Below are 25,997 nucleotides of genomic sequence, written 5' to 3' on the forward strand. Positions count from 1 at the left end.
AAAAATTAAAAAAAAGAACAGCTTCCTGAAGTTGGGGCAATTTCATTATCTTGAATTCTGACCCTGACTTTTGCCTCTTTCCCAATTTCAGACCATAGACATTTTTAAAATTCAACTTAATGCTTTCAAAGTTGTGTTTCGTTATTGGAGATTAGGGGCCTCCGACAATTTAGTGTGGTTTGAAAATGCTTCTGTTGGGGATGCTATCACTGTAGTTAAGAGTGTACCTCTGGGTTATGATGTCTCTTTTATTCTGACAGTTTCCATATCTTCCGTCTTTCCATCTGCCTTAGGGATAAACTCTTTTTCCTTGGCCTCTACTACTCTCCAGATACCAAGTCATCTAGTTCTGTGTCAGATTCATCCTATTGAAATGTAACATTTCCAGGAATCAAAGAAGGTTTTGGGGTGATCATGAATGGCATTCAGTATTTTGCCAGTAGATTTCAAGTTCAACTTACAGGATAAAATTTTTAGACAGCAATATGTTAAGAAATATTTTTAAAGGTAAAGTTGAATACCCACATTGCTGGTCACAGCCCTTTCCAGGCTTCCCTTTTAAAAGTGTAAAGATGAGCTATGATTTGCATATTCCTGAAAGTTCCCCATTTTGCCTCCTTAGTTGATTATACTTGCTAATTTTTAGTGTATTCACAGTTTTTCAGGTTATAATATCTTTAGCCCTTTGAATCTAAGCAAAACTAATCAACTCTTCTGCTAGAAAATTTAGCTGATATGGGACACATTTTGGGGGTAATTCAGGAGATTGTGCCGTTCTTTTTAGAGATATTGAACTTATGCCGTAGTACGACTCATGTTATCCATGTCAAGAGAATTCCGACCTAGGAAGAATTCTTCTGCATCTGTCTAAAAAGGCCTTCTGCTTTTACTTTGTTAGTTTGACAAAGAAAATGTTGTATAATGTGTTTTCATCTTTCTTTTCCCCCTATCGACAACCCTTTCTCTGATTACTTCTGCCTGTACTTTCCAAAGATGTAGGTCACTTCCCATCATAAAAACAGCTTAGCACGTTATTGTGAAAAGATGCCTTTTTTCAACGAGTAATTATTTTTGTTGTTTGTTTGTTGAGGCTTTTAATAGCATGTTTTTTAAAAAAAATTCTGTTTTGTTTTGAAAGGGGCTGATAACATTAGGAAATACTGGAGTCGCTACTACCAAGGATCTCAAGGGGTCATATTTGTAATAGACAGCGCCTCTTCGGAAGAGGAGCTAGAAGTCGCTAGAAACGAACTGCATTCAGCTCTTCAGCACCCACAGTTATGCACTTTGCCGTTTTTAATATTGGCCAATCATCAAGACAAGCCCGCTGCTCGGTCGGTCCAAGAGGTACGTGCTTCTCGCTAGGGCTCTGCTGACCACATTAATTTTCCTTGTTTGCCCCACCAAACTGACATCGTGCGAGATGTCTGTGATGATGCGCATAGTTTAAAGTGATCTTAGCAGAAACTGGGCGCTCTGATGGGACTCTGTTCCTTCTGGGTCGCAGAACTGTCTAAGTGCTTATTGAGACCAAGAGTGTCCGCTTGAACTGTTTGTTTTCTCTTTTGAAGACTCATTTGCCCAAAAGTATTATTTTTCTATCCAGCCTTTTATAATACATTCTCTCAGCTCTTCAAGGTGTGCATGAAAACGGTCGTGGTGCTGCCTCATCTCTCGTCCAACACGGCTTCTTTCCTGCCTCAATACTCATTTTGGACACGGAAGGAAAGGGGTGCAGTGAAGTAGTTCAGTGGTTTGAGAGCCAGGTGTAGAGATGGGAGGCCCTGAGTTCAAATCTAGTTGTGTGACTCTTGGCAAGTCATTTAACCCCATTGTCTAGTCCTTACTGATCTTCTGCCTTGGAACCAATACACAGTATTCATTTTAAGATGGAGGGTAAGGATAAAAAAAAAGAAATGGGAGACAGCTTTCCTTTCTAGTCTAAAATGTAAGTGATATGACATTAACTGGTTTGAGTAGAGTGAAATAAAAAAAAGTCTTCTTCGTTTAACCATTCCACATCAACTCATGGTCCTTGAGATAGGCCCAATTATCCTCCTCATTTTGTTTTTCTCAGATTAATATACCTGTTATCTGGAAACGGAGTTCATTTTTGGTGGAACACACATTTAAAACCCTTATAAAATTGATCTTAAGGCCCAAGAGCAGTAAACGTCCTTACAAGACAGTTGGGGGTTAAGTGACTTGCTCAGAGTCACACAGATAGGAAATGTCTGAGGGCAAATTTGAATCTAGGACCTTCCATCTCCAGGCCTGGCTCTCTACCCATCGAGCCACCTGGATACCCCTTCTTTCAATATATTCTTTACTTGTGGTTTGAAATAATATGACTCTAGACAAAATTTTGTTGTATTCTATTTTGCCTCTTATGGTTTGGCATAATTCCTTTTTTTTTCTAAGCATTATCTTTTCTCAAGTGATTTTGGAAGGAAATAAATAAAATGATATTTTAAAGTTTATAATCTGAAACTAGAGAAAAAAGCCAAGAATGTAATAAGCTTTAATTCAGTCAAATCTCTCTATATAATGTGCTGTATGACTTCTAAGCATAGTGTTCAAAGAAAGCATAAAACGATTTACCTGCTATATCCTCGTGACTAATTTGGATGATGTACTTTAAAGTTGAAAAAGAACTAAGTAAGAATTGAGGCAGCACCCTATTTATAATGCCTTAATTCTGGAAGAATATCAATGAATGCATATCTAGAAGACCTGTGCACTACATTTGTTTAGAATAATAAGTTGCCTCACTAGGTTTAAAACCTTAGTTTTTCATTCTTTGCCTTAATACTTTTCAAATATTAAAAGCTCTCTACAATTATAGGTGCCATAATATTATTTAGGAAAGTGAAATTGTGAGAATCATCTGAATTGTAATTTCAGATTTGATCCTAATCCTTCTTTGCCAAAGCCTTTGCTGTGCATAGAATAGATGTAGTTGTCTTTAATTTGAAATTGCTTTGATGATGAGCTTGTTAACATGTATAAAGAATTCTTTAGTTGAAAAATGATTTTTTTTGGTACTCTTTTTGGTGATCATTCTGCTTAAGGACATATTTTCTTATAACCCTTATCTTAACTTCTTTTCCCTGAGAACTGTTCTTTTAGGAGTTGTCTATAATGACTTAAACCATAGGAAATGTTCTTATTAATAATATATACATTTCTAAAGGAAAATGGTCATTTGAAAATTGTGAGAATTTTGTAGTAGCAAAAATAGATTTTGATGATCAAAAGTTGTATATTTTCCCTAACAAGTGAAATTGCTGAACTAAATGTGTTACTTAAACCCATTAGAAAAATCACCATCATGCTAATTTTCAGAGATGAAATGTATGTAATTGAATTTAAAAATTGCTTATATATTTTATATATGTTGGCTAGCACTTCCCCTGAGAAATTTTCATTCTCATTCTTCCCCATCATTTAGGTAGTATTCTTTGCAGAATTGTATAGATGGTAAATTTCACAGTAAAATAGTCAGGAACGGGATTGGGAAATTATGCATATATCTGATATTTAGAAAAGTTATTTAGGTGTCATTTTTTTTCTTTTTATTTGCATCAACGATGGCAATTTTAATTCAATTTCTATTTGTGTATATTTTGATAATTAGTATGACAAATCCCAGATTTGCCTAAAGTGATGTCTTTGTTTTGAGTTGAAATTGATTTAAACATATAAGTTATTTCGGCTTTTGATTCTTTAAAACATTTCATCATTAGGAATAGATGTAAATTCTACAATTTATCTCTTGACTTTCGAGAAAATGCCATGAAGTTCTTCTTATCATCATGTTTGGCATAGAAACTGCTTGCACAGCATACATTTATTTTTCAGGGGGTCATGTTATTAATTTATTTGTGAAATTCACGAAGACTTGTATCTTTACAATCCAATCAAATGCTCATTTCTTGAACAACAGTGAAGGAATGTCTTTCAAACTATTTGATTTTTAAACCCTCACCTTCTGTTTTGGAGTCAGTACTGTGTATCGGCTCCAAGGCAGAAGAGTGGTGAGGGCTAGGCAATGGGGGTCAAGTGACTTGCCCAGGGTCACCCAACTGGAAAGTGTCTGAAGCCATATTGGAACCCAGGACCTCCTATCTCTGGGCCTGGCTCTCCATCCACTGGGCTACCCAGCTGCCCCCGCTTTCAAACTATTTTTGTGAGGACTAATTTCAAAGTGTTTATTTACAGCTTGGTAGTGACTTTATTTTAGGACTGGCACGTTAAAAACATTTCATTATCTTTATTAGGCAACATATGTTTTATACCTCAAAACTTACACACATTTTAGTCTGCACCTGTTAAATGCATGCCATTTTGAAGTTCTAGTCCTTGCAAAATACCTACTATGAATTATTGTGGGTCATTGCAATTGATGGTTTGTTCTGGGTTTGATTCTTTCTGAACAATGGAAAAATACCTTCAGTTTACATAAGAATGATGAACAATTGATGCAGTTAAGGAGACAATGAGTCATAAAGACTTATTGGTTCTTTCTGATTAAATTGTTACATTCTGTGCTTAGTGCATAATGCAGACATTGCACAATTACTTAGCCTGTCTTTGGAGTAGGATTGTATACACCCCGTTAAAGAATTTACTGGCATTATTTAATGAGGATATCAGTGTTTTTTAGAAGACGGTGAAATCTAAGGGAGAGAGCTGGGGAAATGGCAATGACCAAGATTGTGTTCGTTTCAAGTCTGAGTGTTGCTAAGTAGAAATGTTTGAGCAGAACACTAAAAAAGGACAATAGTTTAAATGACTGTGTAAGCCACAGTCAGAGGGCAATGTGCCCAATTATGTTCTTGCCATTTCCAAATGCAAGTGCAGTCTTGTAGAAGGCACATTTTCCCTTTATAAAATACACCTAGAAGACCTAATTGGTTAAATTGTGTATGTCATGTATTATGTGTGTGTGTGTGTGTGTGTTATGTGTATAGAGAGAGAGAGGAGAAGAAGAGGAAGAAAGAGAGAGGCAGAGTGAGAGAGACAGAGAAAGAAAGAAAGAATATGCACTGTGGGGATCCAGGATTTGAACAAGTTGTTTGCTTTTTAATAGCAAAAGCCCTAGGAAGAACACCCCTTCTAAACTGTCTGAGGGCCAAACCCTCTGCACCAGATGTTGGTTGTACTCACTTTGGGGAGGTGTACTTGACACAGTTTTCCAAAATTTACTTTCATCAAACATTTTCCATTTTATATTACCTACCATCAAGACCTTTCGCTGTTTCTGGTGTGCTCTCTTGACTCATTAAGGAAAATCATAAGTAATGGAATTGGAAAAACTCAGTAATGAGAAATGAGAAATTGTCATAGTGCATTGATGGGTTGTTTATTTGTATTGAATTGTAATTGTATCTAATTTGTTTTTACAACTCCCATAGGAGAGCATACTTCAGTTCTGAAGTTATTTAAGAGATCAGGAGGAATTTTATGAAAAGTTGATATAGTAGCCAGTAAATGCAGCCCTGTTTTCTCCTTACTGGTTACTGACTGTGGCTATTTTACCTCTCATATATAATATGGGGAAAAATCTAAAATTTTTAAAATTGGGTGCTATGGTACACATGGCCTCTAACAAAAATACATTTAAAAATGTGTTAGTATAACTATTTTTTATGGTTTTTATTATTTTAGCTGAGTTAATATTTCCTTCTCCCTAATTACAAATGTTTATCTTTTGCACTACTGATCCTTGACAATAAACAGTTATTTGCATTTAATTCCAACATTAACATCAACATGGAAGTTGGAAAGCTCTAGTATTTAAGGCATAATGGATGAATGGTTACATTGGTTATCCATTTCCTTAGTTGTAATACAGGAAAATCCAGTCACTCAAGTTAGGATCTCCTCATAAAGCTAGAATTGAAGTTGTGAACATGACATTCCTCAATTTTCATTCAATTAACATTTGATTTTTAGTATATAGTTCTATTATTAGAATAAATTTGCTTATTTACCAAATTAATATTTGATGATAAATTTGAAAAGAATTATATACAAATTCAAGAAGTTTTTTTGTGACAAAATAAACATTGCCAACTTTTATTTTTAATTTGAGAAGTAATATGTAGATTTTACAGAATATTCACATTCGTTATTTCCTCCGATGCTTACCCTAGGTACCAAATTGTTATAATCCTCAGGCTATCTCTGGGAGAGGGGGCTGGTGTGCTTTTCAAGGATATTTAACCATTATTCTCATACAGTTCAGTGTTTCTAGTTTGTTGGCTGCCTTTTTTAAAACTTCAGAGGCGGTGTTCTGATCTTGAGATACTGAACTATGTTATGTAGATCCTTGAATAATAAATGACTCATATCTAGATTTTTAAAAAAGTATTTGTGATATGTGACTGTATAGTTCTGTGATAGCTGTGTAAACGATGAAAAACACATTTCTGACCCACGCCCCGTCCCCACACCATTTCATGTGACAAATCTTTTATAGAAAATACAAAGCTATATTTATTCCTTTCAAGTCTCATTCATTGAAATTTTAGCCCTTTAGGAAAAAAAAGAAAGAAGACATTTTTCATGTAAAGTAACTCTTATTTCTTGAAAAATAGTTCTAAAACTGTTGTGAATTCCAGCATCTTCCAAATATCTTGAACTGTGCCTTGGCTGCTCTTTGGAAGGCTGATTTGATTTCACAGAGTCATGTGCATACCTATTGTGTGAGCAGTTTGAAAGCCCCCTTATGGGATAGGCACTTATTTTAAAATGATATAGGAGTGATGCATATACTATTTTTAGGACATTTAATACAGATGTGTACTGTACATTCACAATTTGGCTTGGGGAAACGTCCCTCTTGTTCATTTGTTTCATCCACAAAACTTTTCATGGCACTGAAACTTGATGGCACCTTGAAAGAGAAGCTCTAAAAGGAAGTCAGTGACTGTTGATGCCAAATTTTTGTTTACTGACACAATCTAACAACTTTTAGATCAGAGTAGCTCGCCAAAGCAGTGTCACCTGACTCTTTTCCCTTTCCATAACCCCTCTTGAGAAACTCCATCTTTTCACCTGGTTTCAATTATCCTAAGTCTGCCTCTACGTTCTGACCTCTCCTTTTTTTCTGTATTTCTTGCCTCCTGCAGGACACCCAAACGCACAACACAAATTGTGTATATATATATAAATAACACTAATGCCTAGAACCTTCCACATCTGATCAACAAATCAAAAACCTACCATGAATACAGGCACTGTTGTTAGGGCAGAAAGTAAATATCAGGTGTGGTTCTTGCCCTCAGTTAATTTATGGTCTATTGATTATTAGAAATTCTCATTATTTATGGTTTCTTAATTATTATCAATATTAATAACATCCCCATTGGATCTGAGGATCACAGATTTATAGCTCTAAGAGACCTGCTCGGTCATCTGGTCCAACCCAGACTTCTTTGTCCATTTTACCCATATGTGTCTCCGACATGTTTTCATCTGCTGAATCTTCCTCTGCAACGTGTATCAGACACCCTTATTCTCTTCCTTCACACAGTTCTCCCCCGCCTCCACGCTGAAAATGTAGATGATCTTATTGCCTGTGTTCTTCTTTAATGGGTTTCTTGGGATCTTAGTTTCAGTTTCGTTGAGAACCAAATAAAACTTCTTATTTCATGGATTTTAGTTTTCATTGTATTCTCTAACTTAATTCCCATCTTATTATGCCAGTTTTCTACTATATCCACAGTTAGTATTGTGACCTACTGTTTAGCTATTGACTAATTACTAATTACTGGCCATCAGGGACACACACACACACACACACACTCTCTCCCTCCCTCCCTCCCTCTTTCCCTCCCTCCCTCTCCCTCTCTCTCTCTCTCTCTCTCTCTCTCTCTCTCTCTCTCTCTCTCTCTCTCTCTCTCTCTCTCTCTCTCTCTCTCTCTCTGTCTCTCTCTCCTCTGTCTCTCTCTCTCTCTCCCTCCCTCCCTCCCTCTTTCCCTCCCTCCCTCTCTCTCTCTCTCTCTCTCCCTCCATTTCTGGATTCTCACAACTAGTTTCTTCCTTGCTTTTCTCGTACTGGGCAGTGCCCTGTTCCTTTATGCCTTCAAGGGTGTACCCGAAAGGAGTTCAAGTGATTTAGAAGGTCCGATTGTTGTCCTCGATGAGTTCACAGTCTGTTTGGAGAAACAATAATGTGCCTCTTTCTAATTATAGAATTGTAGAACTAGAATGGATGGTGGAGATGGCGCAGGTCAGTCTCCTCAGCTTGCACACAACAGTGCCACAGAGAATTAATGAATGGACAAGATGCAACATAGGATCTCCGAGTTCAAGCCTGTGTTCTTCGTTTTTTGAGTTTGTTGGCAACCGCGTCGCGGACTGTCCTGGTGTGCCTCCTTCCTCGTTTTCCCTGCAGTATCAGGGATTAGACAGTTCATGTGTCTTGGGTAGTGTTATTGCGGTACTTTTTTACCTCATTTTGATATCAAGTCACCACTTAACACTGAGGGTTTCCTGAAGAGAGACAGCGTTCCCTTTTACAGGAAACACTGATGGAGAAGCCAGAGCCAGGGCGAAGCCCAGTGAAGCGGCCCACGCTCTCCCTCCCGCCATCTGGACCTCCGATGACTTGCCCAGGGCCACCTGGCTCCTGAGGGAGGCCAGCGTGAACTCGGCTTTTCTCACTCCGGCCCAACGCTCTGGCCACGGAGCCCCCAGCTGCCCCAAGTGGCACCGGTATGGCTTCCAGGCTTGGAATCTCTCCCAGCGGTAACGAGATGACCAAACATCGTCATCGAATACATTTTCTTTCTGTTAAATCTCACACTTCTGTGCTGAAGGACCCCATGAAGAAGGCCCTGTGCCCTCAGGACGATCCCCAGGAAGGGGCTGCGAGGGCGCAGCCCGGAGGGACTCCCGGGGGTCTGCGTGAGCAGGCTCCAGGCCGTTGCTGTGAAGCTCTCTTACCGACAGGCTACGGCTGTGGGCGAGTCATTGCCGTGATTATTAGAGACTGAGCGTCGGCCCCAAGGCAGGAGGGGAAGGGCTGGACGCCGGCCGGGCCATACCTGGGCCACATCTCCACCTGGGCCTCCTGGGCTTCTCTCCACCGCCCTGCCTGGCCCATAGCCGTTACTGCCTCCGTTTCCTTACCTGTAGAAGGAGCCAGAGACGTGCCAAGACAGCCCCACGGGGTCCCAAGAATAGGGCCTGGAAGCCCTGAGCCCCGCTGTGGGGGAGGCCCTGCGTGACTCGGGACGTTCTACATGTGCCTCTGGGTGTGCCTCGGGGTGTCGGTGCGTGTCTGTGTGTGTGAACACGCTTGTTATCGGCCCGTCAGAGCGTCCGGCTCCCGAGAGTCGGGATTATTTTACTCTTTGACTTGAATCCCCAGACCCGGGCGTAGAGTTGGTACTTCATTAATATTTGTTGATTGATTAATAATAATAGATTGTATCTACTCATCTCAGAGGTCTCAAATTTTGTTCTTACGTTTTTTCCTAAGGTACCGTGCAGCTTTGATAAAGTATATGTAGTGTGCGCGGGCACACACGCACACACACACACACACACACACATCTATATACATACGGACTTACATTCTCTTTTCCGTGAATATTTGAATATTTTGTAAAAGCAACTAGGTCACATTGGATAGAGTGCTGGCCTGTGTGAAGAAGTCATCTCTTCCCGAGTTCAAGTCTGACCTCATTTACTAGCTGTTGGCCTCAGTTTCCTCATCTGTAAAATGAGCTGGAGGAGTAAATTACAAACTCCTCCGAAATCTTTGCCAAGAACATCCCTAAATCGGGTCATAAGGCATCAGATACAATTGAAAATCTGAACAAAAATAAATTATTTTGCTTGTATTTGTCCTGATCCCTTTCAGATAATATTCATTCATTGAAACAATACTGGCTATTGTTCCATTTGGTCCTCTTATTGTTCTATGAAGAGCCAATGGTCTGTTAGGTATTGATTAATGAAGATATTTTCTTTAAGGGGTTTAGATTTAATCTAATTTGGAAGTGTGTTCAACAGTGATTTTAGTCGTTTTCTTCCCCTCTTTTAAAAAAATGGTTTAAAGCAGAGCATTCTTAGATATCATTGAAAACAGGGAACTCTATTTCATTAAATTGATGATTTTCATTAAAAATTTAATTTCATTAAAGTGAATTTCATCTTTTAATTTTGGAGAAGATGTTTAAAGTAATAGTCTACATGGATTTATTGTTTGGAAAGAACCTATTAAATCTATCATTTAGAACTTTAAAAATTTGACTTCCTATTTTTTTAATATTAGTGACTAAAGTTCCCTAGCTTACTTGTATTGGATTCCTCTTTATTTTTCATATCTTTCCTTTTTTTTTGGTAAGCAATTTTAAAAATATATTTTGTAATAATTTGGAAGTCACTCTTTCAAATCTATATTTGGTTGAGATTTAAAATGTAAATAAAATTTTCAGGAGATACAATGAATTTGAAGTCAGTGTATACAGTGTGCCATTTCCTTCATTCTTACATTTCCCCTCCCCCTTACCTTTTTTTCTGGCAAAAGAAAACTGAGACAGTCAGAAAAATTCCAAAGCTTACCAAGTTAATAAAACATTTGTCCAGTTAAATTAATTTGAAAATAGGCACGTAGTTAACGTTGGTAAGGTTCTTTGAAGATAAAAAGCTCAATAAGTGTTGGTTATTATAATTATGATAATTATTATCATTATTATTATTACATAGTGTCTGCTTGGAAATATCCTTGGTTACTCGGGGATGGTGGAGACTAATGAGAGAGGTTAATTTGTTGGAGTTTGTCCAGAACTAAGGGTCTGAGACACAGTGGGCTCAAGTTTGCATCAAGGGAATCTGTTGTGTTGAGTGCTTTTATTTTTTTCTTTAAAGCTTCGAAGAAGAGTGAGCTAGCTTCCTAATGAACTTTCAACTGAAGCATCAGGATTCTTTCTTAATCACTCAGATACTTTGCTTTGCTCGAGAGTTCTCTTAAAAATTAATTGAATACAACTAGAAACTATTTCGCCATTTAAAAGATTTAAACAACATAGAAATCATAATTGCCAACATTTCCAAACCTCCACTCTTTTTTCCACCCATTGAGGGACGGCTTAAATTTTAATTAAAATGTAAAGAGACCAATTCCATTTTTAAGAAAGACTACAGCTGATTCTTTGAATTACCCGGCAAATAGAGGAGAGAACCAAAATTAAGTTCGGAAACTTTTAGATGGAAAAAATAGAAAGGACGCCCACTTTGGGACTAAAGCAGGTGGTTTTTAAATTGCAAAATGTTGTATAAGCTATTGTAAACAGAGGCACCCCAAATCAGGGAGGGAAAGGAAGGGTTCAAGCTGTACTTGAACCAGTGAGGGTAGGGAGCTGGTGTCTGCTCCCCAGCTTGGCCATCAGGACGACATCAGTGACAGGTCTGAAGAAGACATTCCCCAATATGATTGCAAACAGAGTAAAGAAGGATCTCCCGGGAATGAAAAGAGAAAAGGTGCCTGGAGCCAATGAATTACAATTGACAACCTAAAGGCAGTTGAAGAACCAATTGCTCCAGTGATTGCCAAGCTATTCATAATGTGCACCAGACAGAGAGAAGCAGCCAACACAATGCCTCAGTTCCACAATATTGCTTCATGAGAATAGAGAGAGAGAACCCAAAGAGCTGCTGACCCTGAGACCAATTTCCAGGCAGCTGCACCAACTAGATCCTGTAATTAAAGGTTCTGACCAGTCATCACAGCAATGCCGGATTACAGCAAGTCTAGCTAACTAGCTTGTTTTACAATAAAGGAAACACCCTTCGCATGGGGGAAAGAAAGAAGAAGCAGCAGCAGCAGCAGGGAAGGCAGGTATAAAACCTGCCCTGGGTTTTTGGCAGTGGCCTGGAAAGGAACGTCTGCTGGGTCATGCAAACATTCAAATCCAGTAATGTTAACTTTCGGAAGGAATACCGCTTAAGGAAGAGCACTTTTGTCTTTGAGTGGAAGAATAGTGCTAATGGGAGGCGAGCCTTTTCACTTCCCTTTTTCCTCGCCTTTAACCCCTGAAAGATTTGTCTGTGAAGGCAATGAAGGAGTGAGTGTGTGCTGGAAGGCTAGGAGGGCACCAAGTTCTGTGCAGCATCTGCGCAAGTCTGGTGCTTGGAGCTCTAGGTCACAAGCCCCCCGACGTCAGGGAAGCCTTCACGGATCTTGGGGAGTCCGTGGAACCCCACAGACACATCACCTGGGAACCCCTTGTCTCCGTTAGCGTGGCCGGCCCCCGATAGCCCCCGGCCCGCCACCGGGGCTACGTCGGTAGACATTTTACACCTCCATCAGCCGGCGTACCCAGATCAGGCACTGGAGAGCCATGTTATGGGAGTGCCGAGATCTGAGCATCCTCTGCACGTCCAAACGGCCGTGTGGCTAGAGGCAGACACCCCCGAGAGAGCCCGTCCGGGTCACGTGTGTGACACAGAGCTGGACTTGTGGGTGACGCTGCCGAGGAAAAGGACCACTCGGTAGTGACGAAGGAGAGCCGATGGCGCTCCGTAAGTCGCAGCTCCTGCTCGCCTGTGAGAGTCGCAGGTCTGCCCCTTCCTGACACCCCGAAGGGCTCCCAAGTAGAGAAGCAGCGGCCACCACTCATTGGATAGGCACAGGGATTGCCTGACAGGCTGTCTCACAGATACACTATATAGGAAACAAGTCAGACCTGACCCATTTTCTGAATGTTTTTTATTTTATTTTATTATTATTTTTAATAAAAACCCTCCCCTTCTGTCTTAGAATCACTACTGTGTATCGGCTCCAAGGCAGAAGAGCGGTGAGGGCCAGGCCATGGGGGTCAAGGGACTTGCCCAGGGTCACCCCGCTGGGAGGTGGCTGAGGCCACATTGGAACCCAGGACCTCCCGTCTCTAGGCCTGGCTCTCCCTCCACGGAGCCACCCAGCTGCCCCCCGAATGTATTTTAGAACATCCGTCATCTCTTGTGGTAGAAGCCTTTAGTACTCAGTATTTTCAGCTCCACAAGAAGATCATATAATTTTTAGAGCCGACCACGGCCTCCTCTCCCGTCTCTCGGTGCCCCGCCTCCCCCATTTCACAAGGGTGGAAATCACCGTATTTAGAACTTAAACCGAGAGTCTGCGATGCTGTGGGTGCCGGTTCCGACTCAGCATTCCGGGCCTGCTCAGGGCCCAGCTCGGAGCCCTAAACCGAGAGTCTGCGATGCTGTGGGTGCCGGTTCGGATTCAGCATTCCGGGCCTGCCGAGGGCCCAGCTCGGAGCCTTAAACCGAGAGTCTGCGATGCTGTGGGTGCCGGTTCCGACTCAGCATTCCGGGCCTGCTCAGGGCCCAGCTCGGAGCCCTAAACCGAGAGTCTGCGATGCTGTGGGTGCCGGTTCCGACTCAGCATTCCGGGCCTGCCGAGGGCCCAGCTCGGAGCCTTAAACCAAGAGTCTGCGATGCTGTGGGTGCCGGTTCCGACTCAGCATTCCGGGCCTGCCGAGGGCCCAGCTCGGAGCCCTAAACCAAGAGTCTGCGATGCTGTGGGTGCCGGTTCCGACTCAGCATTCCGGGCCTGCCGAGGGCCCAGCTCGGAGCCCTAAACCGAGAGTCTGCGATGCTGTGGGTGCCGGTTCCGATTCAGCATTCCGGGCCTGCCGAGGGCCCAGCTCGGAGCCCTAAACCAAGAGTCTGCGATGCTGTGGGTGCCGGTTCCGACTCAGCATTCCGGGCCTGCTCAGGGCCCAGCTCAGAGCCTTAAACCGAGAGTCTGCGATGCTGTGGGTGCCGGTTCCGATTCAGCATTCCGGGCCTGCTCAGGGCCCAGCTCGGAGCCTTAAACACAGAGTCTGCGATGCTGTGGGTGCCGGTTCCGACTCAGCATTCCGGGCCTGCCGAGGGCCCAGCTCGGAGCCCTAAACCGAGAGTCTGCGATGCTGTGGGTGCCGGTTCCGATTCAGCATTCCGGGCCTGCCGAGGGCCCAGCTCGGAGCCCGGAAGCATCGGCGATGGTGGGGGCCGGGGTGGTCACGCTTCAGACTCATTATTGTGAGGTGACTTGCACTGGCTGTTCTGGGGGCCCCTCTAACTGCTGGGAGCCGCAGGGCCCGGGCCAGGGCCAGGGCAGGAGGACAGGAATCCCAGCTTCGCTGCCGCTGAAGTGCCCTTCATGGGAGGCCTCGATGGAGCATGTTGCTGCACACTCGAGGGGAATTGGGGGACGCGCTGGGGAGCCGGCAGTGCGGGACTCCTTACCCGCTAGGACAGGGTTCAGAGCGCCAGCTTGTACGGAAAGGAGCCAGAGTGGCAATCTTGTGCAGGGCTCAAACAGAGGGGGAAGGAAGGGAAGAGACGCGACAATGGCTGGGCGAATGGCAGCTGCCAACTCAGCAGAATTCTCCGCTCTGGGGAGGTAGGGCCTGTTGCCTAGAAGCTTGGCCGGCCGTGTGGACGGGGAGCAGGGCCTGAAGCTCTGAGGCCTCCTGGGCTCAGGGAGCGCGCAGGGAGCGCGCAGGGAGCGCTCAGGGATCAGCACCTTCTCCACAGGTCCTTCGGGGGCCCCGGGGTCACGCTCCAACACAAGTGGGGGCACCTAATCCGCATATAATTGGATCCCTGCCTGCAGTGGATCAACTTCTTAGAAATGTCATTTTATCCGGGTCTGGTGGCCTTTTTGTTTCTCTTGTTAAATATTTCCCAATTACATTTTTTTATGAAAGCCCTTATCTGCCATCTCACAGTCAACACCGGCTTTCAATTCCAAGGCACAAGAGTGCCAAGAGTAGGCAATAGGGGTGAGGTGACTTGCCCAGGGCCACACAGCTATCTGGGGCCGAATGTGAACCCAGGACCTCGTGTCCCTGGCAGGCTTTTTATCTGCTGAGCCAGGTAGCTGCCCCAAGGCAGCCTCCAGTATGTGTTCATCCGCTCTGTTTCATCTTCCTATGTCTAGAACACCAAGAGACTAAGTGACTTCTCCAGAGTTCCCCAGCCCGTTTAGGTCAGAGGTGAACACTTGAACCCTGCTTTTCTGAATCAGAGGCCAGATCTCTATCAGCTAGGCTGAGTCGCCTCGTTATAATTAATAAGCTAGTAGACATTTTTACATGAAGAAAGTGATTTAAACGGTTTACAAGCATGACATGATTTACAGGGATAGCGTGAAATAATTCTACTTTTCAAAAAGTATATTAGAGCTCTAAAAAGTCTGCATTTGTGGAAAGGGAACTAGACGGACATTCTGCGTCGTTACCTGGATTACTATTTGAATGTGACTCAATATTGGGAAATTAGTGAATTTTGAAGAAGTATTGTTTACTTTCCTTGTAAAGATAACGGCACAGATTAAATTAGATTGAAGCTAGTTTTATTTAAATGTGTGAGTGTGTGAGTAGTGAGCTACATGAGTTAGTAGTTCTCTTGAGAGAATATGAGCCCCCTTACCATATTAACTTGAGGGCTTCTTGGTTATTCTATCTACCTACCTACCTTCCTTATTCATTGTTGTAAATGTTTTGCCACCCTCATACTTACTTTTTATTCATAAACAAATCCTAATTTCTAAAACAAAAGAAATGACAGAAGGAAAGTATTTTTAATTAGTTTTTAAAAAATAAACCCCATACCTTTTGTCTTAGAATCAGTACTGGGTATTGGTTCCATGGCAGAAGAGTGGTAAGGGCTAGGCAATGGGGGTTAAGTGACTTGCCCAGGGTCACACAGCTAGGAAGTATCTGAGGTGAGATTTGAACCCAGGACTTCCCATCTCTGGGCCTGGCTCTCCATTCACTGAGCCCTCCAGCTGCCCCCCAGAAGAAAATTCTTACCTCACCACACTAAAACCTCATTTAGCACTAATAAAGTATCCAGGGAATTGAGTGTTTTGTTTAATGATTTTTCTGTTCAAAGCTTAGCCAAAAAAGTATTTTTAACAGCTTTTGTTAATTTTCCCCCAAAATATATTTATATAATCATATGTAAATGTGTGTGGGTATAATTGCATAAAATAGAGTAATATGGTATTTCCTGCCTTAGGAAGTACAGTGTGCCATTCCCAATTTGATCTTTACGTGACCATTCAGTTTCTTCATTGAGGCTCATTTAGAGCATTGTATGCCCATTACTTGTACAAAACAAAGGACAAATCTTATAAGTTGATCTTTTAAAAAAGTGTTCAATTTAAATAATTTTTCTTTATGTTTCTTAACAGTATTCTTCATATTTCTCCACTAAAAAGGTAGTATAGAGAGAAAATGATAATTAAAACTAAATTTTTTAAAAGTTGGGTTCCATTCATTTATGGCTTTATATTTGATGACATATAAAAATACACTCCATGGAAATGATTATAATTGGAGAAGTTACCCCAGCCTGTTCATCTAATACAATTTACAGATGAAAACACTGGGGCCCTGAGAGGTGAAGGTACTTGCTAAGGTCTTCCCAGTAATAAAAGACAGAGTGCTGGCTTGTCAGTACGGTCTGTTTACTCTAGGTCTAATGCCTTTTCTACTATTCATTTATATAAATATTTATTAAGTGCTCCAGTTTTATAAGATACTGGGCTAGGCACTGACACTAAAAAATAGTCCCTGCCCGCACAGAAGTGTCGTACTTCCAGTGAGAGACCTGAATTCAAATTCTGCCTTCACCTTGAATGAGCTTTTGATTTTAGGCCAATAATGCTAAATGTCTGTTTCCATATCTGTAAGACAAAGATAAAAATAACTTTTATACATACATACATACGCATGTATCTCACAGGGTGAAGAAAATGAAATAAAGTCAAATATATACATACCTACATACACGCCAGCTGTCACCTTTTGCACAGTAACCTAAGAGAAAGTTAAGGGGATGGAGCTTGTCCTAAAAGGTTTCCCCAAGAAGGGAGCATTTTAGATGAACTTTGGAAGATAAGAATTTTCTGGCACCTCCAGGCATTTGTGAATGTGTATAGAGGTGGAAAAAAGACTTGAATTTGGAGAATAACTTACTAGATTTCCTCTCCTAGTTGACTAGAGGAAACAGTTCAGATAGAAAGGAAGTAACGTGAGACAAGGTTGAAAAGTCGCAGGAAAAGATCAGTACTTAATAGGAAGTATTTGTATTAGTTAATCAGAAATTTGTGTGTGTGTGTGTGTGTGTGTGTGTTTGTATTTATAAAGTAGCTCCTTGGAGAAGGAAAAAATCTTAAGCAAAGTCCATTTAGAAAGAATCTCCCAGGGAAGTGATGAGGGTCTACACTGGAGCGGTGATCTTGTGAATGCAGAGAAGGTGCTATTTACGAGACAAAAGATGTGGGTGTTTGGATGTGGGCAGAGTCGAGGTAAAAGAAAGAGCAAAAATTGACAACAAATCTATGACCCTCCATAATAGAGCCCAGGGTGGTGTTTTTAGACAAATAAGAAAATTTGGAGATGGAGAGAATTCAGAAGGAAGAAAGATGAGTTCCTTTGGAGACGTTTTGAATTTGATGTGGTCGGGGACACTTGTAAAACTCTCTGGCAGATGGAGTCATGTGACTGGAGGTCAGCTGAGAACCACCCATTTCTAGCATGTCTCTCATGTTCTTTTCAGTTTCCAAAGAAAAATGATGTAATCTCTCTATCTCAGTACAGGAAGGTTTAGTAAGTGAAAATGTGTATCTACCTGCCTATTTAGGTACCAAGCTCTGAAAGGGTTGCCAAATCTCCTTAAAGTTTCACTTGGTTGAGCAGCAACAGAGTTGTGTTATCTATTCATCATTTTGTCAGAGGTATCAGTAGCACTTGTACCATGTTGATAAGAATTTCAGGTAGGCCCAAAGGGGCAAGTTTCTCTATGCCACAGCCCAAGGGCGGTATGTAGTGTACTACTGTTTGTTGCCTTACTTTCTGTTTTACAAAGGAAGTAGGAGATTGAAGGTACACCTTGCCTCTGAAAAAAACATTTCCCCTTGCCATTTGGCCTCCACTGCCTGAAATTCCTTCTAGAGACCCTATCATTGAATAAAAGCTTGGAAGCCTCTTGTTGAAAATGTGATGAATAGATAGTGGCAATTTAGGCTATTTTCAGCCTTGGATGGGGTCTCTAAGCCCTAGTCTGCCAATAGTATTCTGAGCAGGTACACAGGAACAGGTAGATTATAATTGAGGGTACGTGAACAGAATCCAGTGTGGCACACTGGAGAAATATCCGTGGAGCATCCTAGAGGGATACAATAGCAGCTGGGGAAAGTGAAGTCTTGCAGTAACCTGGGGCTAGAATGAAAGGGGCCCAGAAAACAAACGGCCTGCTTCTGAGGGCTAATCTTCTATTCTAGTTTGTACAACAAAACGAATTTGATAAATAAGCAATCTCCATCCCTGGCAATCCTGCATCCTAGAGGAAGTCCTCTGGCATACTGGTTTGGGGATGGATAATGTTCTTTTGTATAATTTTGTGTCCTGCTCTAGAATGTCGCTTATCAGTTATTATAAAGAAAATGTTCTAGTCATTCCTTCTCTTAAAGGAATTGTCACTACAGCGATTGTTCCAAGATGAACAGTTTGAAATGGATGACAGATGAGTCACGTGGGGTTGAGATGCCTTTGAGATAGTACAGGAAAGAGTCATTTACTGGACAAGTCATCTTAGTCGGTGTGTATTGATATTTATTGAAGCAAAGATAAAGGCTCATTTGGAGGGTTGAAGGGTGTATTGAACTGACACATGTAGAGAGCAAATAAAGGATCCCTTATAGCAGAGGCCAGAATTATTAACGTCAGTCCTGAAGTCCCCAATTGACCGTGAATTGAGACCAATTTCAACAGATTTTATACATTTAAAAATATAAGCAGAATTTAGCCCGCAGATTCTTGAATCCAATTTACATATGAACAGATGAAATGTCCTCAGAGCCAGAGAGGTCTGCAGAGGAGCTCCTTCACTCTAGGGTGCAGAAGATAAGGAGTCTCCTAGCCTTTCTAATCTCATCCCTGGCTTCCAGGTCAAGTTCCCCTTGTGCCTTCCCCTTTCCCTTGGCACTCACTTCTTCCTTATTGGGAGACCACAGGGAGCTCAGAAATCTGACTGGACTTCCCAGTGCAAATGCCATTGGGTAGGAATGATCCCCAAAGCCCCCAGAGCTCCAAAACTGCCACCATAAACACCCACTGATCTCCCCAGTGGAGAGTTGCTAGGAGTGCCTGCTCTCTTCATGGAGTAAAACTCACCAGTTAGTTCTCCGGTGCTTTGCTTGCTTGTTTTAGAATTGGAGGCGTCTTTATTTAAGATTTGGAAGCCCCTGCCTAGAGAGCTTAAAAGATCTAGGAGGTCCCAATAAGAGTGATTCTGAAGCTTCCCGTGGCAGATTATTAGAATTTGGGGTGCTGTGGAAGTGGCTAAAAGTTCTTTAACAGTAGGTGAAACTATTGTGGGAGTTTTAGCCAGTACTATGTGAAAACTTAAGTCCTTAGAGACGAGGAAAGCTTAGGCGTGTCTATGGAAAGAAAACATGTCTTTTTTTAGGGTATTAAGTGAACAGGTTTTTATTTTTATTTGGGGGGCAGAGAGAAGGGAGAAAAGGCACATAATACAATATCGGTTAATATTCAGAGAGAGCAATAGACATTTTCCATAATTTCTGTAGTTTTTATTGTATTCCATTATCATTAAGTAAATAACTGACAAAGGCATCTGCTTTCCCAAAAAAGCTAAAGAAAATCTCATTAAGTTATTTATTTTCATGTCAGCAAGCTGCCATGTTTGACTTCCAGGTGGTTTGTGTGTGTGTGTGTGTGTTTTACGTTAACTTATACACATTTATGTCCACATTAATGTGTAGGTTTTAATCTTTTCTTTGGCTATTAACTGAACCATTTTATTTAGTTTGCTATTTTACAAACAAGGTTGCTCTTCCTAATTTAAAACTAAAGAGTGAGGGATGGATTGAAAAAGGGCCACCGCCACTACCTGCCTCCTTCACTACTCTTAAAGATTCTGAGAATTTCTTCTTTAATGTGTCAGTAGGGTGGATTCTCATGACATGATTGACAGGCTTGCTGTTTTCTTTTTCTGAAGGCCCAGTCAGTCCCTGGGATTATCTCAGAGTGTTCTGTGTAACCATAATACTTATTTTCAGATTTAAATAAAATCTCCTTGAGATTTAAAGGTGGATTACTTTGTATTACTGTCGTGTTCCTTTTCAAATATTTTTTAGACATTGAGGAGACCTCTTCAAGGTTAAATTTCCAGGGGTATATTTTCTTTAGCTGAATTTTAGGGATTAGTTGCAATCTCCTATTTAATATCCCAAAACATCTGATTAAAACAAATTGCTTAATTAAAAAAAGAAAAAATGAATGCATTAGTAGAGGAAAATGTGTAGCACCTTTGTATTCCATATAATAAATCAGAAGTCTGTATCTCTGTGTGTTTTTTAACAAAAACGAGTGTGTGATTTTTTTTTCTCCTCCACTATTCTCAGTTTCTTTTGATCATTGATCTGGGTGACCCCACGCTCAGGGTTTTTTTTCTTCATTTGACATGGACAGAGTTTTGAAGTATAGCTCTCCTTTGGGAACCCTGGGCAGTTCCACTTGACTAACCTGTGATCTAATGAGCAGTAATGCAGGGTTACAGTGACCATTTTGTTTGCTTTGAGGGAGGATGGCTAGACAGAGAGTGGGAGAGAGACTGTGTCTGTGGAGAAAAAGAGATGCAGGGTGATCGAACAGTGTGAAAAAGACTTGTTAGCCCACATTAGTTTGCCTGATTTACTTCACAACAGGTCAGGAAAGGCCAACAGCAGGGTTGTCATTAAATTGCAAAGTTGAAGATCCCAGTATTTGAAAGCTTTCAGGTCCCTGAAAGCTATTAATTCAGAAGTTGGGTGTAATTCTTGTTTGAATTATTGCACATGCAATAAAGCCGACTTTTCTTCCATCTTCAAGATGAATATGAAATAAGGAAATAAGCCTAGATAGAAGGAAAAACGTCCTGCAACTTTTAGACATATTTTCATGGTTGACTGTTTTACAATGAGCTTTGGTGTGAAAGAGGGGCCAAACACTAACAAGGTCGTGGCACATCCTTTATACACTCTGGGCGCCCCTTAATGATGTGCCCATGCTTCTTCTCATTCTGGAATGCCTTCAATGTATGGATTTGTCAATTCATATCACGCATAACAATATGCATCTCTCCAGGCTGACATGAGTCCGGCCGGCAGAGGCTGTCCAGTTGTTTTCTGTTTGTTTTGCAGTCAGACTCCTCATGGATTTCCAAGCGTGACTACACCCATTCCTATATAGGCTCATAAGGGTCGCGTTGCTTTCTCCTTAAATTTACCCCGTGGTTTATTGTAGAGCTTTCCTTCTTTTCCTGCTCCCCGTGAGAAAACGAGAAAAGAAAAGGCCCTTGATCTTTCCTTTTTTACCCAAGAAAGGATGCCCAATAAAATGCTGCTTCACTTAGATCCACGGACAGTCGCGCCGTGCTCGTGAGGATGTGCGAATCCTCCGGCTTCGCTGGAGAAATGTTGGCCGTCACGCCGCTACGTTGACTCGACCGCCCTCTCTGTCAGGTCCCATCCTGCCCTGCGCCGACGTTAGGGAGTGAGCGGCGGCGTGTCATTGGCCAGCGTCTCCCTGCTTCCGAGAGGCCTCCGGAGGCTTCAAAGCGGTTGTTGGCCTCTAACAGGAAGTCCTCGCCGCCGCGCCGATCATCCCGCCATGCAGAGGAACTGGGAATGCCTTGTGGTCCTAACTAGGGGAGGGCCGCCGCGCACGTCACAGCAGGCCATCGCCCGCGGACCCCAGAGAAGGCACTCCCGTGTAGCCCTGTGGTTGGGCCGCGGGCCTGCCCTGCTCGCTTCCGTCCCGAGGCCTGTCGCTACGTTGGGTTTTAATCCGGTGACTCATGCAGTGGGTGAAGACCCGCCGGAGCCGGCCCTCCTGTTTGCGCGTCAGCCCCGCTTTGGAGAGGCGGCGGGAGTTGGGCTGGCTTGCACTCGCACTTCCAGCAGGCCGGCTCCCAGCCGCGGAGTTAATAAGGCCCCGCTTGAAGATCTCGACGCTTCTCCTTGGCGGCTCTCTGCGTCACTCACCAAACTGCGCTGCCTTCCCGTCCGGCCCAGCTAGACCTGCTGACGAAGGCCAACGGCCTGTCGGTGGGACGAACCTCAGAACGCTTCGTCGGTGGCTCAAGATTGGCCAACGAGTCCGGCGGGTTCGAGGCTCCGTTTAGGCACGGCTGAGTGGATCTGGGCAGCCTGAAGAAGCAGCACGAAGCAGGGAGGCACCGGTGATTCCCCAAATAATGCCCGGCGACATCCGAGTTCTTTTTGAAGTTTGGCTAACCTCGTCCCCTCTCGCAGCCCTCCCTCCCCTCATGCCGTCTGCAGAAGAAGGGCAGCCATTGTGCAGGCGGACCTCCCTTTGCTCTGGGGGGAGGCAGGCAGCCAGCCTCCAAGAGAGAGGCTTCCTTGCTTACTGAATCATTACTCCTTTGAACTCGCTTCCTCTCTCCCCTCCCCCTACCTGTCTGACACGGTCCGCCGCCACCCAGGTAGCGGCACAGGAAGGCGAGGGGGACTGCGAAGGCCGCGCGGCTTCCCTGGGTCCCCGAGGCCCTCCCCCTGCTCAGAGAGAGGACGGTGCCTCCCTGAAGGCTGGACGAGCCTAGAAACATCTTTTTGGCACTCCGGGATAAAAAGGTTGCTGACCCCTGAGTGGAGTCACTAAGCGCCAGCAGAAGCCCCGCGCCTCGGGTCGGGTCTCTCCACTTGCCTCAGTGTTTCTGCCTCAGACGTGGCTAGATCTATTCATGCTGAAGGTGACTAATGACCCGCCAAGTGGGAAGTTTCACAAAATGGTTATTTTCCAGCAAAGACGTGCGCAACTTCGTCTTCTCGGTGAATGAAATGAGCCTGAAGGATGGTGTGAAGATGAATTATTAATACTTAGTAAATGCTTTGCCATCCCAGTAGTAGTCGCCTGAGAGAGAGTGGTGTGAGCTTTAGAGCTGCCTGTGGAGTTATGCTTTGTTCAAGGGGGGGGGGGGGCGGTGGGGGGGCAAAATAAATGCCCAGATCACCCCCTCGTTTTGCCTAATAAATTTTCTGTTGAGTCAGATTGAGCCATTCAGGAGGCAGTTAGTCGTTACGTTCAGGCTCTCTTCTAGTTTCTGGGGACAAAAAAAGCAACCCCAAAGAAGTGAAACGTCGCCCTCCAGGAATTTCAGCATCACTTTTGAGTTGGAGGAAACGCTACGTGTCCACATAAGCAAATACAAAATAATGTGGGGCTTTGGAGCAACTGTTGGAGTTGGGGAATGCCTTGCCTAGGAGGTGGCACTTGAACGAAATGTCTTTGTCTTCTGTGTTCAGGGTCACGAAGAACATATACCCGTTAATTACATTTTTATGCTAAATTAAATGTTAATTGAGAATTTCCATATATTTTCTAAGGAATAAAATCAATATTGTTAAATTTAAGTTTGATTCAGACATTTTTAGGAATATTGAGGAGAATTTTTCCTCTCCTTAACTTCCAGAAAAGGAAGAATATGGCAATTTGCTAGCAGATCTAAATCAAAAGCACATAAGGCCAATTGTGGTAAAAGTCAGAAATTTGGTGAATCTCAAGATTAACTAGTGTGACATTCACAAAGGCAGGTGGTAAATGTCAAAAAATATATCTCCTAGACGTACGTGGCAGACATTCACTGAATATCCAGAACAGCGAAGTCTCCTGGGTAATCATTGGAAATGTCTTTCATCTGTTTCACTAATTGTTTCATAGACTGAAACCTGGATGTAGCCCCTCAGTTGAGTCCAAATTGAAAACCGCCTTTTGCTTGTCTTGGTGGGTAGGACTATACATACAGCCACACGTTGTATTTATAGCAAGCTCCGCATGTGAAAGTGATATATTTTGAGTGTCTCCCAAAGAGGAAAATCCTTTTGATATTGTACTACTAATAATACAAAAGAAGGGGAAGGAGGGGATGAATGCATGAATCTTCTCTTTTTGCCTCCTTCCTAGCAGAAATGAGGTAAGGATTAGATGGAGAAATCCAAATAGGAATGGGAGAGGCTTGACTAAACTATTCACCAGGTTAGACTAATGCAGGGTAGAAAATTGTGGCTTATAATCTTAGAGGTCCTGAGATGATACCTTCGTTTTTTCCCTTCAAATTTCCCTTCATGTAGCTGATTCCGCCTACATGGCATTTGTTCAGCATTTAAGTAATTGAATGAGTTGACAGGAACCCAGATAGAAGTGTAATGCAGACAGACTCTGGCTTTGTCATCTCAGTTCTCTGATCTCGCACCTGTCCTTCAAACCCGTGTTCTGTTTCCTTCCTACCATAAGCCAGTGCCCTCATGCTGTCATCCTCTGGCTGTCCACATTGTTTTTCTCATAGTCAGGTTTCTGCCCATATGCAGAAACGATGTTCTAATCCATCCCCACACTTACTCTCAGAGTCTGGGCAGAACCTCATTTTATTAGGTTTCACTTGATTGTGCTTAGCAGAGATATTGTACCACTAGTGGAAAAGGAAGTGGAAGCATTTTTTTTTGGTTACAAATTGAGGGTTTGTGGCAATCCTATGTTGAGAAAGTGTATTGGTGCCATTTTTTTCCCAGCAGCACGTGCTTCCAGCGTGCCTCTATCACTTTTGGGGCAATTATCACAATATTTCAAACTTTTTTTACTGTTATTAATATCTTATGGAGATCTCTGATCAGAGGTCTTTGATGTTACTACTGTAATTAGGGTGCCATGAACCACACCTGTATAATACAGGGAACTTAATGGATAAATGTATGTGTTCTGACTGCTGCACCACCCAGCCTTCCTGATCTCCCTTCCTCTTCTTGGGCTTCCCTATTCCCTAAGAGCCAAAGTATTGAATTTAAGCCAATTAATAACTCTACATTGGCCTCTTGAGTGTTGAAGTAAGAGTCAATTGATGTGGCAAATGTCACTGTTGACTTAATTTAAGTAATTGCCATACCCACCCTAATCTTCACCCACCACCAGTTGGCTATCATCAACATGGCGACCCTCCACCAGCAAAGAGATAGTTTGATAAAGGCTCAGATCATGGTTGGTATTTTTTTGCCTTAAAAAATTTCCAATTAAGATCTGTACATTTTTCTAGATCTATGCTATTGTTTTGTATGGGAGGGAGGGGGAAAATGCGACAGATTTTTGGACATAGCCAATATGAGAATTTGTTTCTCTTGGATAAGCATATCTATTACAATTTTTATCATTATGATTTATAATGTATAATCTTTATAATAATTTGTATATTTCTATCAAACCACAAGCAATATCAATGAAACCACAAATAAGAATATTGTTGTTATAATACATATTATATGATAGTATAAACATAAAAATTAATGGTAACCAAAAATTCATAATATAAATGTTACTTTTTCATGTACCAGGAAAACTTTGTGTGACTTGCTTTGTTGAGAGATTTTCTTTATTGTGGTGGTCTAGAACCAAACCTACATTTTCCTTGAGGTATGCCTGTGCTTGTTATAGATTGAAGTGGTAGTAATAATAATTAATAATAATGATAGCTAATCTCTAAATAGCACCTGAAGGTTTGCACATCACTTCATGTACGTTAGCTCTTTTGATACAACAATCCTTGGAGGTGAGTGTGATGGCCATCTCTAGTTTTTCTGATGAGGAAGCAGAGTCTGGGAGTGTAAGTGACTTGCCCAGGGCTTTTGAGCTAGTAAGTCCTTGAAATTGGATGTGGCCTCGTGACTTCTGACCCAAAGTCCAGTGATCTGTGCAAGTCTTAGGTTCTAACAGCTATGCCTTTATTTAAAATAGTTTACATAATGCTATGAACAATGCTTCATTTTTTTTTTTGCATTTTAGGGGCAGCTAGGTAGTTCAGTGGATAGAGAGCCAGGCCTGGAGGTGAGAGTTCCTGGGTTCAAATCTGGACTCAAGACACTTCCTAGCTTTGTGACCTGGACCAGTCACTTAACCTCAATTGCTTAG

General features: G+C 42.4%; 1 protein-coding gene across 13 annotated transcripts in view; it reads left to right on the forward strand.

Annotated features, from left to right (window-relative positions):
* The window catches only part of ARL15 (ADP ribosylation factor like GTPase 15), a 485,879-nt gene that overhangs the window by 242,138 nt on the left and 217,744 nt on the right, over positions 1–25,997 (forward strand). For all 13 annotated transcript variants that reach the window (XM_007486307.3, XM_016431297.2, XM_007486298.3 and 10 more), the window contains one exon: positions 1,139–1,347. In XM_007486307.3, the coding sequence (XP_007486369.1) occupies positions 1,139–1,347 (209 nt within the window). The remainder of the gene's footprint in view (positions 1–1,138; positions 1,348–25,997) is intronic.

Source organism: Monodelphis domestica, chromosome 3 (genome assembly GCF_027887165.1).
Source record: "Monodelphis domestica isolate mMonDom1 chromosome 3, mMonDom1.pri, whole genome shotgun sequence".
Lineage (NCBI taxonomy): Eukaryota > Metazoa > Chordata > Mammalia > Didelphimorphia > Didelphidae > Monodelphis > Monodelphis domestica.